Genomic DNA, 15,485 nt, shown 5'->3' on the forward strand with positions numbered 1-15,485 from the left:
TAGGTGTAGTCGACGCAAATCAAGGTGTCCCAGGCTCTATTATCTCCACCTCTGTTCTTCTAGTAACTGCTCCCACTTTCCCTTCCCCAGCCAGCTGACCCAGACTGGGCCAAACAGAATTCTTCCTGGGGTTATTTCTAAGTGGTACTGACAGGGGAGAGCCTTCTTCCTCACAGACCGTTAAGCCAGAAGGATATAAAACAAAAGAATCCATTAAAGTGAAAATATTAATCCATTAATGAATTAGTGAGCAAATAAATGAATGGGTTATTAAAGTAATGTAAGCATATTGAATTAGAAGAAATAACAAAAAATAAAAATTAGAAGAATTTTGATGTCAGGAAAGTTCTAGTTCTGAATCTCAACCTTACCATTTAATATCTTTGAGTCTTTGAAAAAGAAATATAACTCCTCTTGAGTCCTACGTCACTTCCTCATAAAGTTTGTTACTATAACACTAAACAACCAACCAACAACAAACCACCTAACACAAACCAAGCTACGTGGGCCCTTCTCTTCAACTCAGCGTGTTGCGGAAACCTGAAATCAGATTCATGTTCCCAAAGCTCAATGAGTCAATCTCTGATCACTGGGTTTAATTCACAGAAAGCTTTATTACCAGAAGGGCAGCCCAACGAGAAGGCAGGGATTCAGTCCCAAGTCTGCCTTGCCCTGCTAAGCTTAGGAACAGTTATGTCTGATTAGCAAATGATGTGGTGGTTAGGGCAGGAACTGGATGGGCCTTGAAACTCCTCCAGGAGGTCTTGAAACTCCTCGAGGTGACACACTGCCCTCAGTGTCCTGGCACCATCCAGGGGTCCTAGTCCCTTACCTGTTAACCTCACATCTAATATCCGTTCTGCAAGACAGACGTTATCAACCTGCACCCCATGCCTGGTCCCTGTAATTAACCTCAGGAAGCAGAACGAAAGGACAAGCTTAATACTTCTTACAAGGTGGTGAAGGAATGTACCCACGTGCAGTGCGTGAGGTTACCATGGAGGGAGAAACTAGAAAAGATACAAGCGAAAAACATACCGAGGTGCAAGTGGGTCTACGAGAGTGATGCAAAGCCAGGATAGCTTTTTTTTTAAACTTTTAAAGTTTATTTATTTTTGAGAGACAGAGAGAGACAGAGCATGAACAGGGTAGGGGCAGAGAGAGATGGGGACACAGAATCCAAAGCAGGCTCCAGGCTCCAAGCTGACAGCACAGAGCCCAACACGGGGCTCGAACTCACAAACTGTGAGATCATGACCTGAGCCAAAGTCAGATGCTCAACTGACTGAGCCACCCAGGCCCTCTCATGAGAGCTTTCTTGACATTGAGATTGGACATCAGAATCTCACTGATTAGCCTTCAACTAAATGAGAAAGTGATCATTTATGGATTTTTAATGTATATGACTGCTAAGATAATTACCAAAAGTACTGCATTTGAAATAAGCTTCCAGAAATATTTCCTTTTTGGGGGCACTTTGGTGGCTCAGTCGGTTGAACGTCCAACTCTTGATTTTGGCTCAGGTCATGACCCCACAGTCATGAGATCAAACCCCAGGTTGGGCTCTGCACTAGGTGTGGAGTCTGTTTAAGATTCTCTTTTTCTCTCTCTCTTATCTTTTTTTCTCTCTCTCTCTCCCTGTACCCTTCTCCATCCCTACCCCTGCTAAAAAAAGAAAGAAAGAAACATTTCCTTTTTTAAGGCAAATAAAGATTTTTTGCAAATTAATCTAATCTCACAACAGCTTCACTGATTTTCTGATTGTTGAACACTAGGTTCCCCTCAATATATAGCATACCAATAAGTAAGATATGGCAAACTTACTAAGTCTATACATCACCAATGAAGAAGTAAGTTAGAATTTTCTGTGAAATAAGAATTCAATGAGAGTTTTAAAAATTCTGTTCCTTTTAATCTATCAGCTATAGAGATATAGGGCACTATTAGAGATCTCGTTGAGGTCCTTAGTTTTGGCCTCCTGACCTTGTAGTTGTAGTCTTTAAGCAAGAGGACTGTAGGCTTACCCCATCTTTCTAGGTATCCATTAAAGAATGTCTGTTTTAGTATTGGCTGCAGAAAAGTTTGAAAAATTAAACTGGTGAGGAAAGGCAGAGCCCAAACTTTTCAACCCTACTTCAACTGCATGCGCTTTAGCACAAGTGCAATCTTAGTTGTATCAAGGAGAGGGTGTTACCTGGCTCCTTGTGAACATACTCCTTTCTAGTTCTCCAATTGGCTTTGACCAAAGGGAGAAAATTGATTTTGCAGGTTAACAAGAGTGTGACTGATTTTGCAACTGATTTGATCACCCGGTGTGGACAGAAAGTCTTCCTCTTAGTACATCTGTGTTTCCATTCCAGTGTTCTTTTTATCCTGAAACGTGTTCCTCCTTTGTGGCAAGTGTCGAAAGGCTCAAGGCAGTAGTCAGCACACTTCCACACGAGGTGGCTCTAAACGTTATTTTTTTTTTTAACAGCAGCATTATTGGCGTTTGGGGCCAGAGACTACTTCGTTCTGGGGGACTGTGACAAAAATGTCTCTAAACATTGCCAAATGTACTCTGGGAGAGGGGGGAGCAAACTCCCCTCCAGATAAGAACCACCAACCTATAGAGATATTTTCATTGCTTCCTTCCTTGGAAGAGCAAGACAGAGCTGAGAATTAGAAGCAGAGCGCTATGCCTGGAGTGGGATCTAAGTTAGAGATTGATGGGAGATGGAATAAAATCATTGATTAAAACAAATCAGTAATACAATGTTGAATATTCACCTAAAGTCTTTGGATTTTGTTTTTTAGGCAACAGAGTATCATGAAAGGATGTTTAGAAAGTGATATAATTAGATTTTCATTTTAAGAACATTTTCTTGATCTTCGAATGAGAGGAGATTGAAAAGACAATAGCTATCACAAAGCTCGGACATGATAACTATGTGAGATAAGGCTTCAAGGTGGAAAGGAAGTACCAGCCCTGCCTGCGGATCCCACTGGCATCGAGGCTCGAAGGACAGGTAATGCTCACTTCCCATGTTTGTTTTCAGATGCTTTTCAGTTTCCATATCAACGTCATCATGCGCGACTTCCCTTGCAGGGCACCATCTCAGAATATTCTCACTTTATACATCCTGAGTTTTTTGGGTTTTTTAGTCTTATTTGCCATGGGTGCTAGCATGTACCACTCCCCTTCGTTGCCTGGTTTCTCTTCACACGGGTTTACACTTTCAAAGGAACACGGGGGAATCTGATCCGTGCCACCCCTAGGGCAGACCTATGCGGGAAGCTCAGCCCCATGTACATGAGTATCTTTTGAGTCTCCCAAGAAATATAAAATAAATTTGGGGTCTGGTGGTTAGATCCCATGCATTCGGAATTAATGTCTTCTCAAAGAGAAAGGGGCAGAGTCAAAAGCCAATGTCACCCTCTCTACAGGGTGTTCCTGGTGGGCAGGAAACCCACCCAAAGGGAATAATAATCTATAGTGTAGGGCACTACCTGAGACCTCAGTTGATTGTTTGGTAGACAAATTTACTTTTGGCTTCTTCTCTCACACCACATCTCTTTCATTTTGTTTTACATTATCAACAGAACAAAGTTTTGTTTGTTATATACATGAAAAAAACGTTTTGTTCCTTTTAAAGCTCCATCCCTTTATAAATCTCAGGACAATAGATGCAAACAGAAGAAACAATTGCACCATTTTGCTTTTGTTATTTATTTCATCAACACTTAAACTGAAAGCTCATCAGAAATCCAATAGAGAAAAGAATCAGAAGAAATAATACAAATCTCCATCAACTAAAAGTTTGCTTAAATAATTTACAGTAAATCCACAAAGAAAAGTGGGCAGTAGTTAGAGATTACATGGATCTCATTTTATTGGCATGGTAATGTGTTTTCAATGCAGGGGACAAAGCAGTATATGTTGCGGGGCCGCAAGTGAATGGTCAAGAAAGATTTCTTGAGATCTTTACAGTGCAAAGAGTACTTTTATTATAGCACAGGGACAGGACTCCGGGGCAGAAGCGGCTACACTTTTGCTGGGTGAAGCTGCTTAGTGCTCAAGGGGGAGGGGACGTGTAGGGAGTATGAGATCATTAATGTCTTCTTTGAATTTCTACTCATAAAACTACTTTCACAAGATTTCTCTGATGCTTATCATTCAGCCTGATATTAACTATCAGGGAAATTTACAAACAGCCATGAGACGGTTTAAGACTGTAGCAAAGGGCACGTATTTGATCCTTATCGGAACAATGCAAGCTATCGGTCAGCTTTCTGGGCTAAAGGTGAACATTTTTCTGCTTCAGTCCCTCATCAGTATATGTAATACCCAACCCGCTGATGTAAAATTACAGATTTCTCTGCTTCATAGTCTCCAGTACTTCCTCTCTCTTAATACTCAAAAACACTTTGTTATTCCTTAGTATTTAATGTCCCTGCCTGACCATAAGCTCCATGAGAGCAGAACCCTGTTTAGTCCCAGCACCTAGACCCAGTGTCTGCCACATGATACATGATCAATAGAGAGAGAGCTACCCAATCAGTGGGTCTATGATCCTGCTTCCTTTCCAAACTGCTGATAAATTGTCCATTTAATCATCTGTCCTAGAATTTTGCCTAGGATCCTCATCAGGCCCGTGGAATTTGCCATTTTCTAGTTTGTGAGTATCTGCATTCTTCCTCAGCTTTGGTCCTCAGTTTGCATGAGCTCCCCAGATAGATTATTAGCCCTTGGAAGCAAGCACCTGTGTTCTGTTTTGTTCTTTCTTCAATGCCCAGGAAAATGTTCTCAGAGCAGAGGCCTGTTGAGTGACTGAATGAGTAGACAACTATTAGCTCCTAAGAGAACAAATTAAGAACTGGAATCATTATCATTTACTAACAACCCTAACGACTCCCTTTCATGGGCCAGGCACTGTGGTCAGAGCTTCAGGTCAGTTACCGCTTCTATCCATCACCACTCTGAGGGATATACGACAAGGCCCATTTTACACAGGAGGCACCCGTGGCTCCTGAGTCTCAGGGACCCACCCACATAGGAAGAGACAGCATCAGGGTTGAAGCCAGTTTTCCCAACTCAAGATCCATGCTCTTACTCATGGTGCCCATCCTTTCCCATCCCTCCTAGACAAACAGAACTCTTCTCTCAGGAAACAAACCAGGCACAGAGGTATTTTGTCCATCATAGGGATAATATAATGAATCAGAAGGAGCCCTGGAAGGACAATGCACTGAGTTCATCTACCAAAATAGCCGTGTTTGGGGGCGCCTGAGTGGCTCAGTCAGTTGAGCATCTGACTTCAGCTCAGGACATGATCTCACAGCTCGGGAGTTCGAGCCCTGCATCAGGCTCTGTGCTGACAGCTCAGAGTCTGGAGCCTGCTTCAGATTCTGTGACTCCTTCTCTCTCTGTCCCTCTCCTGCTCATGCTCTGTCTCTCTCTCTATATATATGTGTCTCTTTCTCTCTCTCAAAATAAATAAACATTAAATTTTAAAAAATAGTCATGTTTGTGTAGACAGTGACTGTGATGGTTACTGGAGGAGACAGTTTTCTGACACTGCCGCCCTTGGCTTCTGGACAAAAGCAGAGAAGAAAGAGCCATAATCTCTGACTCAAGGCCTGTGAACAGCCTCTTCAAGCCATCTGGGTCAGGAAGACTTTGGACAATGCCTTCCCCATCTTGTTTGGCTTTTTTAAGTAAGTTAACCATGCAGAGGCAAGCACTGCTGAGTATTCACTAAATAGATTCTTCCTCTTGCCCAGAGAGACCCATAGAGCAAGCAAAGAGAGGGCACGAAAGACAGAGAAATTGGAGGGAATTGAAAGGTTAGTGAGGGTGTGGTTGTCCTCAATTTGACTCCAAAGGACAGAGGAATGCCGTTTGGCTGTCATTCCAAGAAGCTTCTGGTTGATAAATACTGTCTGGTATTTCCTTGCTGATTTCTTACCCTCACACCACAGGCCCTGATCCCTGTGGTCCACTGAGCAAATGCAAATTACCTGAATCATGCTGCCGGTGACTCAACGGCTCCCCTTTAAAGCAACCTGAGTTCGGGGCAGTGACTGCTCAGGGTGAAAGCCATGGCTCACAAACTCTGCTTCTCCTTCTGGCTATTGGTCTGCTGGGTGGTGGTAGCTGTGGCGGAAGGTAAGGGTTTTGTTCTTATTCTATTGTGGGTCCCTAATTAGTAACTTGTGTGAAAAGGCAAGATTTGGCTTCATAACTATACATATCCATGAACTGGAAATAATTTTGTCCGCTCCCATCAGCCTGTGTGGTTAAGAAGAAAGAGGCTAAGTGTTGTCATCATCTGAAGACCTTGGTCTTAGTCTCAGCCCTAACTATGTGACTTTAGACATACTTAGCCTTTTTAACATCAGTCTCCTCATATCTGAAGTGACAGTATTAGTAATTATTATTGTGGGGGTTATAAGGACAAAATGAGCTTTCGTTCCAAAAAGTTCTTCAAGCTCAAAACGCTATACATTACTAGTTGTATTGTAAAGCTAACAGTTTCCACCCTGAATTATGGCAGTGTCCACCTCTTGCTATCCCCAGCAGCACAGTAATTTGCACATGGTGGCTGTTTAATCTCTGTCTCTTAATTGCTTTAATTAATCACATCAAGGCAGCTGCATCTCGGTGCTACCGAAGTGGGTATAGCTTTCTCTAGGATCATATTACATTCTGCTTCTCCACTGATCCTATTCTCTTTCCTTTCCCCCATTACAAGATTTCCCAGGTGGCCTGAGCTTTAAAATTGGTTTGCAAACCTCTGGGGAAAAGATAAAAAAGGCTAGGGGAAGAGGAGAAAAGGGAAGGAGAGAAGGAGATGCTGGGGAACCTGGGTCTAATGTTGTTTCACAAGTCACCTTAGTTCTACAACTAGATACTGTTCAGGGAGGCTAGACCCAGAATCAAACCGACCTCCCTGAGAGCTCTGCAGGGGCTCAGCCAGACCCCAGTCATCTCCCTTCCCCCAAAGCTCACATACAAAGGAGAGGGGCAGAGACCCCCGGGCTGGGGGTGAGATCACCGGAGATCACTTGCCCAGCCCCTGCATGAATTCTGGCAATCAGAAGGCGAGGGGTCATCACAAATAACACCTGCCCCATTCCCAAGACCAGACCCCCACGTACCACCTGTTGAATATGACATCTAAAAGAGGCATCGTAAACCAGAACTAGCCACCTACCTGACCTCTTCTTTACAGAAAGTGAACTACTCTTCAGGAAACTTTGTAAATAGGTAGCTGAACAAGTTATAATGAGGTTCTAGGTGTGTTCACATCTAAAAATGCACCAATTAGGGTCGCCTGGGTGGCTCAGTCGGTTAAGCGGCCAACTTCAGCTCAGGTCATGATCTCACAGTTCATGGGTTCGAGCCCCTGGAGCCTGCTTCGGATTCTGTGTCTCCCTCTCTCTCTGCCCCTCCCCCACTCGCACTCTCTGTGTCTCTCTCAAAAAACTAAATAAACATTTTTTTAAAAAGCACCAATTAAAATGTGAGATCTGATTTCTGAATTTGACTTACGCTTCCCCACACACTCTCCCTCAGACTGGCATCAAAAGTCCTTCAAATGCAGCTTCGCTCTATCCACGCAGCCCTGGCTCCAGCCCGCCGCTTGCCTGTCTATGCCATGGCTCTGCCCTGTGTGGGTGTCCAAACCCACCCTGCCCTCACCTGTTTATTGCATGATGCCATATAAATGTAGCTATGGTATTACTCCACAAAGGCTTTTTCAAGATGCATAATTTAAAGGGGCACTGGGGTGGCTCAATCGGTTAATTGTCCTACTCTGGGTTTCAGCTCAGGTCATGATTTCATGGTTCGTGAAGTGGAGCCCCACGTCAGGTACTATGCTGACAGTGCAGAGTCTGCTTGGGATTCTCTCTCTCTCTCTCTCTCTCACTCTTGTTCTAGCTCTCGCTCTCACTCTCGATCTCTCTCTACCCCTCCCCTGCTCGCATGCATGCTCTCTCTCTCTCAAAAATAAATTTTAAAAGAGAGACACAAAATTTAAAAATTGCTCTCTCTCTCTCTGACATCTCTAAATTCTTATAGCAGTTTGTACATTATCCATGGCATGTACCGCATTCCGCTCTGTAGTACAGACCCACGTATTTGTCGCACTTCTCCAGTGCAGGCCCTGTGTCTTCATTATCTCTGCATTTGTCACAACACCTAACACAGTAACCTGCACACTGTTGAAATGACTGGCTTTATAGCACAGAATTGAAATAGGCCTTTGTGACACTTTCTGGGCTCCAAATTCTTTCCCTGTAGACTCTGAGATTTTTCCAAAAGAGCCAGTCATTCTGTGAGTCTACAAAATAAACTGAGTTGCAGTTATTGTGAGTAAAATCAGCAAAGGACTTATATTCCTTTCTAGTTCAACTCTGAAAGCACATGAGAATTTTTCTATGACTCCATGGGTCTTATAAAGGAAGAACTGCATACTTAAACATTATGTATGAAGTTTACTTCTCTTAAAAATCAGTAAAGTTCATTACAAACCAGCTATTATCTGCCCAAATAACCACAGACTACAGGTAATTGTTTTGTTGGTTTTTTTTTTTTTTTAAGAAAAAGGACTTCTCATCCTTACTTTTTAAAAAAAGTACTAGTTGTTGGTATGCTATGAATTTCATGTCTAGACTATAATAAACCCACTCAAAATTGATATCCAAACTTCAGGCGATACTTTAGCTTGATTTTTTATTATACTCTAATTTTAAATGTGAGTTATTATGGCAATTTTTCTGGGACTGAAATTAAATACGACCTTCATAAAAATCTACAGAGAGAAACCCTCAACATCTGTCTGACAATTCATTCAATTTATTGACTATGTACTGGGCCCCCCTCTAAGCCAGATATATTGTAGGTGCTAAGGACAGAGCTATGACCAACAGAATCAACAGTCTCTGTTTTCATCAAGGTCCCATTCTAATAACATCTGTACCCTTTAGTCCTATCAGTAGCACACAGATTTTATATATAAAGTATAACCAGATGAGCCCAAGAAAGTGGGCCTTGTGATATAGAATCCTTCCATGATATCCAAGATTAATAATAACTGTAGACAATAAAGTATTTGTAAAAAAAAAAAAAGATTAATAATAACTGTAGCTAACACCAACTAAATGCAGACCGTGTGTCAGACATGTTCTGAACCCTTTACATTTCTTATTTCAGATAATGCCACAAGCCAATTAGATAGGTAAAATTATTTTTTCCATTTTATAAGGAAAAGGACACTCAGAAAAAGTTAAGGAACCTGTCAATGGTCATACAGTTATTCAGCGGCAGGGCTCAGGGAGCCTAGTTTTAGAGTCTATGCTTTGAAACACTATTGTCTTCTGCCTTGTACAATGTTTTCAATCTACATTTATATTTTTAATGTTTATTTATTTATTTTTGAGAGGGGAGTGAACAGAGAGAGAGGGACACAGAATCCCAAGCAGGCTCCATGCTATCAACACAGAGACCCATGAGGGACTCGAACCCAAGAACTGTGAGATCATGACCTAAGCCTAAACCAAGAGTCAGACAGGTAACCGACTGAGCCACCCAGGCACCCTTCAATCCGTATTTAAACATTTGACTTACTCTGGTCTGATTAAGGTCGCAGAAGGGCTCTCATCTTTGACATTCAGTACCTTTGGTGGCATGTCTGTATGTTGCATATTGAGAAAGATTTATATATAGTGATTACATTATCCCTGAGAGGTGGGGAGATGGTAACTTTTGCAATTATAGAAACAGATTTCTCTCAATCAATTCATTTCCACTGCAGGCACTGTGCTAGGGATGAGGAGATGTGGTCTACAGGTTGGTCATGTGGATGGTCCAGTGGAGGAGGAATATAACCACAAAATAGTAATCACATGACTGAAGAGTATTCTGAAAGTGGACTCCCAGGGTGGTATGGAAGCATAGTGCCAAGGGTCTTAAGCCAGCCTCCAGGGTAGGGAAGACCTCCCTGAGGAAATGAGGCATGAAATCTGCATAGGAGTAAGCCGGCCCAAGAGGACAGGAAATGGTGCTTAAGCATCTGGAACCAGCTTGTTAAAAGCCCAGGCCCAGTAATGACTTTTACCAAAGTAGTTTTTCTGGAGTAGAGAAAGCACAGTCAGGTTCCAGTAGATTAAATATGGAGGGCAGTGTGGGGTGCGTGTTGGAACCGTGTAGATGTCTCTTTGAAGTCAAACAGGAACCAGAGAAGTTCATGGCAGATCACTGAAGTTTTCTTTTTGAAATGCAGCTAAGTAGTCTACTTACAAAGGTAGAGAGGCTTTTGAAGGAATTCTTCAAATGAATGACGAAGAATGAGAATTTTGAAGGGGCTTTCAGAAGAGTGTCAAAGACTCCGAAGCCAGTGGGAATGGAGCAGAACAAGGAAAAACAAAAGAATTGGTGAGCAGTGGTAACTCAGCCAAAGTTGGAGACAGTGAATGGCATCAATCTCCTCACGCAAATGTGTGGTGTTAACCTGTACAGTTTCCAAAACCAATCCCTATGGTTCCCATATTTTAGAACCATAGGGACCCTTGTGCTAGTCAACCAGTGACCTGAAATAGTCATCATGTGCCTAGTTTGCCCGAAGAATGTGGTTTTACATGGTCCTGCCCACATTCTTGGGTTGGTCACTGGAACAAGCTTGTATCTTGATCTGGAGCCCTTGGAAATTTCCAGAAGAGAGCTGGACGGTACAGAATCAGAGAAAAGTTGCCTAGCAGGCTCTAACAGCCCCTAGTCAGCAAGAGGATTTGGAGAATAATCTCAGGTTTGAGAATGAGATGAGCACAGGGGTGGGTGGTTGATTTCTTGTTAACGGCTGGAATATAACATACTGAGTGGTAGAGCTCAGGCCTAGCTAAGTCTGGTCTAATAACAAAATGTAAAGATGGAGCTTATGAGGAAAGCTAGTTTCTGGCACCTGGGTGGCTCAGATAGTTGAGCGTCTGACCTTGGTTTTAGCTCAGGTCATGATCCCAGGGTCATGGGATAGAGCCCTGACTCAGCTTCTGCACTGAGTGTGGAGCCTGCTTAAGTTTCTTTCTCTCTTTCCCTCTGCCCCTCTCCCTGGCTCACGTGTGTACATGCGTGCTCTCTCTCTCTCTCTCTCTCAAAAAATAAAATAAATCTTTATTATTTAAAAAAAGTTTTTTTAATCTTTATTTTTGACAGAGAGAGAGAGAGAGCTTAAGCAGAGTACAGACGGAGAGAGAGGGAGACACAGAATCTGAAGCAGATTCTAGGCTCTGAGCTATCAGCACAGAGACCAATGCAGAGCTAAAACCCACAAACCTTGAGATCATGCCTGAGCCCAAGTCAGGTGCTTAACGGACTGAACCACCCAGGTGCTCCTAAAATAAATCTTGAAAGAAAAAGAAAGAGGAGGAGGAGGAGGAGGAGGAAGGGGAAGCTAGCTTCTCCACTACTGACTGGATTCTCTGCAGAAAGCTTTCATGTTACAAAGATTCAGAACTGATCTAATTGTGTAGGAGGAAAGAATGAGTGATGTGGGATTTAAACATCTTTTGTGGTTTTGAAACATCTTAATCTAGTTTCAGTCATAGGATTTCAATACTCAGTAGCCTGGGTGGGAATGGGAGAAAGGGTCAGTGTTTCATTCAAGGAGCAGATACCCATTCAAGGTAGCTTAAGAAAAGAGTAGAGTAGGGGCACCTCACTCAGTTGGTTGGGCATCTGACTCTTGATTTTGGCTCAGGTCATGAACTAACCATCATGAGATCCAGCTCTGTTTAAGATACTTTCTCTCTCTTTCTCTCTCACTCTCTCTCTCTATCTTTCCCCCCTATCCCCCAAGTACACATGCACATGCTTTCCCTCCTTCTCTCTCAAAATAAATAAACTTTAAAAAGGGCACCTGGGGGGCTCAGTTGGTTGAGCATCTGTCTTCAGCTCAAGTCATGATCTCACACCTGATAAGTTTGAGCCCCAGGTCAGACTTTGTGCTGACAGCTCAGAGCCTGGAGCCTACTTCATATTCTGTGTCTCCTTCTCTCTCCACCCCTCCCCTGCTCACACTCTGCCTCTCTCTCTCTCTCTCTCAAAAATAAATACACATTTTTAAAATTTTTTAAAAAGAGTGGGAGGAGTGATTATTATAAGAATATCTCCAAGAACCTTAAACATAGCCAGGCTTCAGAGGGATCAGCCCTAGAGAGTCAAGAACCAAGGCTACTCTTACCACCCACTCTGTTACCACATGGTCACTTGTATCTCTTTCTCTAACCACTTTACAGCTTCTATGGAAAGACTGGCTTCTCTGTTTACTCATCATTCAAGTGGCCAAACAAAACTTAACACTCCAATCCCTGTCCTATACCTTCCACTAACATTTTCCACTAACTGTGTCTCTTTGTTTAAATCCTCAAATGGGAATCTGATTGGTCACTGACCAGCCAATGAATGAGCTGAGTGTCTATCAGCCAGTCAATCAGGCATAGCCAAAGATATGTAGGACTGACCTTTCCAGGAATTGTGGGTAAAACAGAATCTCCAGAAGGGGTTATAAACACAGGCAAGCAATAGGTGTACCCTACACAACCAGGAAATTTGAATTCAGTTGTTCTAAAGGTAAGGGGAATCCAGTTCTTTTCAAGTGCCTCAGTACTTTCAACTTCCTGTGGGGAATTTGTTTCTCCACAATTTACACCTAGCAGCCCTTTCCAGACCTGTATTGACAAGTTTCTAAAAAAGTGAGAGAATAATCTTCTGAAGAGAAGCTTACTTTTTCATAGCCAATTCAATTGGATGATACAAAGAAGAGTCTTCCCTATAGAGAAGACCTTGACAGTTGAGCTTGACCTAAATTTCTTCTCAGAAACTAATTTCATCCTGGTTCTTAGTACTTGCTCCCCTGCTGTGTGTAGATGCCCTCCCGCCTTCCTCTTTAGGGAATGAGTTCACTGCTAGCAGAAGTGAAGCAGATCTCCTGGATGAATAGCCTTCAGGGGAGGGGAGGAGCCAGTTAACATTAATTTTCTTAACATTAATTTTAATGTTGATGGAGGTACAGACTGATCACATTTTACATATACACATATATGTATGTCTGTATGTATATAAACATGTATGTACATATATGTCTTGTAAACATAAATGTGTGTGTGTGTGTGTGTGTGTGTATCTCCATAAGCACATAACAACCATTTGGAACAAGATCAAAAGAATTCTACTTTAAAAAAATAATCATAATAAATAATAAATAAAGAATTCTACCGTTTCCACAAAATAACACCTACCCTAACCCTAAATTAATTACTGAAACATTTTTTTAACCATAGATGAAAACTCCTTGTTCTTGAACTTTATACAGTGGAATCTTACAATATGGACTCTTTTGTGTCTAACTCCTTTTGCTCAGCGTAATAACTGTGGGATGTCTCCACGTCCCATGAATATATGTATAACAAAAAAGTCTTCTTTTTTCTTGCTCCCTTTCACTGTATACACATGGTTTGTTTAACCACCCTCCTATTGATGGACACTTGTACTGTTTCCAAGCTTAAAAGCTATCATGAATAAGGCCTAAGAAGGGGGGGTGGGCAGCTGACTGGCTCAGTTGGAAGAGCATCTGACTCTCAATCCCAGGGTCATGAGTTCAAGGCCCATGTTGGACGTGGAGGCTGCTTTAAAAAAACAGTAATAATATGAATATGAACAAGGCCGCTATGAACATTCATGAAGTAGTCTTTTGAAGACATATGCACTCATTTCTCTCGCGTAAATTCCCCAGAGTAGGACTGCTGGGTCCTGAAGTGTGTTCATGTTTCATTCTGTTGGATCTTGGCAGTTTTTTTCAAACAAGTTTGGAGATCTCTCTGTTTCTGTCTCCCAGTCCTTCTGCCCTGCCGCCACCTGAAATATCTCCCTTCCGCTTCCGTTATGGGCCCATTTCCTGACTTGTACCCTTCTCCCCACAGGACAAAAGGCAGTCGCCACTCCTCTTGGAGGCTCACAAGATAATGGAGGCCCTACAGACTGTGAGATCTTTACGCTCACCCCTCCACCCACCATAAGGAACCCGGTGACAAGGATCCAGCTCGTCCCAAAGACACCCAAGTGTCCCTTTCATTCTTTTCCACGACAAGGGCCTAGAGTCCACATTAGATTTCCAAACAGACCTTTCTTTCCTCGGAAGTGTACCCGCCGTTTTCAGTTTCGTCCGTTTTTTTGGCCGTATGGTCGCCTTACTCATCATTACAGGTATTTTCCCAGAAGAAGGCTGTGGAGGGGAAGCTCCTCCGAGGAAAGCAGAGAGAAAAGAGAAGCCCCGAACATGCTGATGCAAAAGAGAGTATAAAAAGATTCCTGCTTTCTTTTTCCAAACTAAAATGACTGGACTTAAAGATGAAATATCTTAAACACGACGGACTAGAAGTCGTTCTTCATGCTGCATGGAAGATATTGGCTTAGAGGTTATTCGTTTGCAAAACAGGAGTGACAACTACATTACTCTTATCCCCAACTTTTTTAAGATCACAGGATATTCATCCAAATAAAATCCTAAAATGGGTAGTTCCAAGAATTCCTGTGCAGACTGAGATGCCAGAAGAATCAGCTGTCTCTTCTAAATTAAAGTGAAAGCATTTAAACAAATTGATATAAACCGAAGGAAGACATTAATGACACCCTTTTTATTCACAGGAGAACTTACAGAGCAAAGTCCATTTATAAAGTGAACTGTGGAGGAAATTATAGAAAACTGAAAGTTTAATTTTATTCTTATTCTCTGTTTGGCAATGGTATAGACTAGTGGCTATTTATTCATTTATTTTTTACCAAGGTGTAATCGACATGACACTATATTAGTTTCAGATGTACAATATCATGATTCCACATTTGTATATATTGCAAAATGATCACAATAAGTCCAGTTAACAACCATTCCATACACAGTTACAATTTTTTTTCTTAAGATGAGAACTTTCAAGATCCACTCAGTTTTCTAACGACGACAATAAAAGAATTATAATCATTAAAGCAAAACAAAGTTATGGGGCATCTGACTAAGATAATACCTTGAAGATATCATAAACTAAATTACCTAACTTAAAAAGCTACTTTTTAATTGTAATAGCTAAAGTTACTTTAATGTTGACTTTTTAAGCAACCAGTTAAAATTAGTTTGATAAGTATCTCACTGTTTCTCACCTTATCGTCATATGGATACTAGCTTAAATTACTTATTACTTATTTCCCCTAGAACTTTCAATCGGGTTCCAAGCTCAAAGTCTGATTAAAAGTGTACATGGATGATTTCACTCATATGTGGAATTTAAGAAACACAACAGATGAACAGAGGGAGGCAAACCATAAGAGACAAATACAGAGAACAAACGGAGAGTTGCTGGAGGGGTGTTGGGGGGGATGGGCTAAATGGGTGATGGGCGTTAAGGAGGGCACTTGTTGGGATGAGCACTGGGCGTTACATGCAAGTAATGAATCT

General features: G+C 42.0%; 1 protein-coding gene across 1 annotated transcript; it reads left to right on the forward strand.

Annotated features, from left to right (window-relative positions):
* Positions 1-6,081: 6,081 nt before the first annotated feature.
* ODAPH (odontogenesis associated phosphoprotein) lies at positions 6,082-14,718 on the forward strand. Its single transcript, XM_077751295.1, has 3 exons — positions 6,082-6,148; positions 13,960-14,098; positions 14,243-14,718. The coding sequence occupies exons 1-3, from the start codon at positions 6,082-6,084 to the stop codon at positions 14,337-14,339; spliced, it is 303 nt and encodes a 100-aa protein (XP_077607421.1). The 3' UTR covers positions 14,340-14,718.
* Positions 14,719-15,485: the final 767 nt, after the last annotated feature.

The sequence above is a fragment of the Crocuta crocuta genome, unplaced genomic scaffold (genome assembly GCF_008692635.1).
Source record: "Crocuta crocuta isolate KB4526 unplaced genomic scaffold, BGI_CrCroc_1.0 scaffold1, whole genome shotgun sequence".
Taxonomy (NCBI): domain Eukaryota; kingdom Metazoa; phylum Chordata; class Mammalia; order Carnivora; family Hyaenidae; genus Crocuta; species Crocuta crocuta.

What these genes read in the sequence shown, in the direction of transcription:
- ODAPH (XM_077751295.1), top strand. Translation starts at nt 6,082, where the DNA reads ATGGCTCACAAACTCTGCTTCTCCTTCTGGCTATTGGTCTGCTGGGTG. An exon ending in GGTGGTAGCTGTGGCGGAAG is followed by an intron (nt 6,149 to 13,959) that starts GTAAGGGTTTTG and finishes TTCTCCCCACAG; the next exon opens with GACAAAAGGCAGTCGCCACT. An exon ending in CTCGTCCCAAAGACACCCAA is followed by an intron (nt 14,099 to 14,242) that starts GTGTCCCTTTCA and finishes TCATCATTACAG; the next exon opens with GTATTTTCCCAGAAGAAGGC.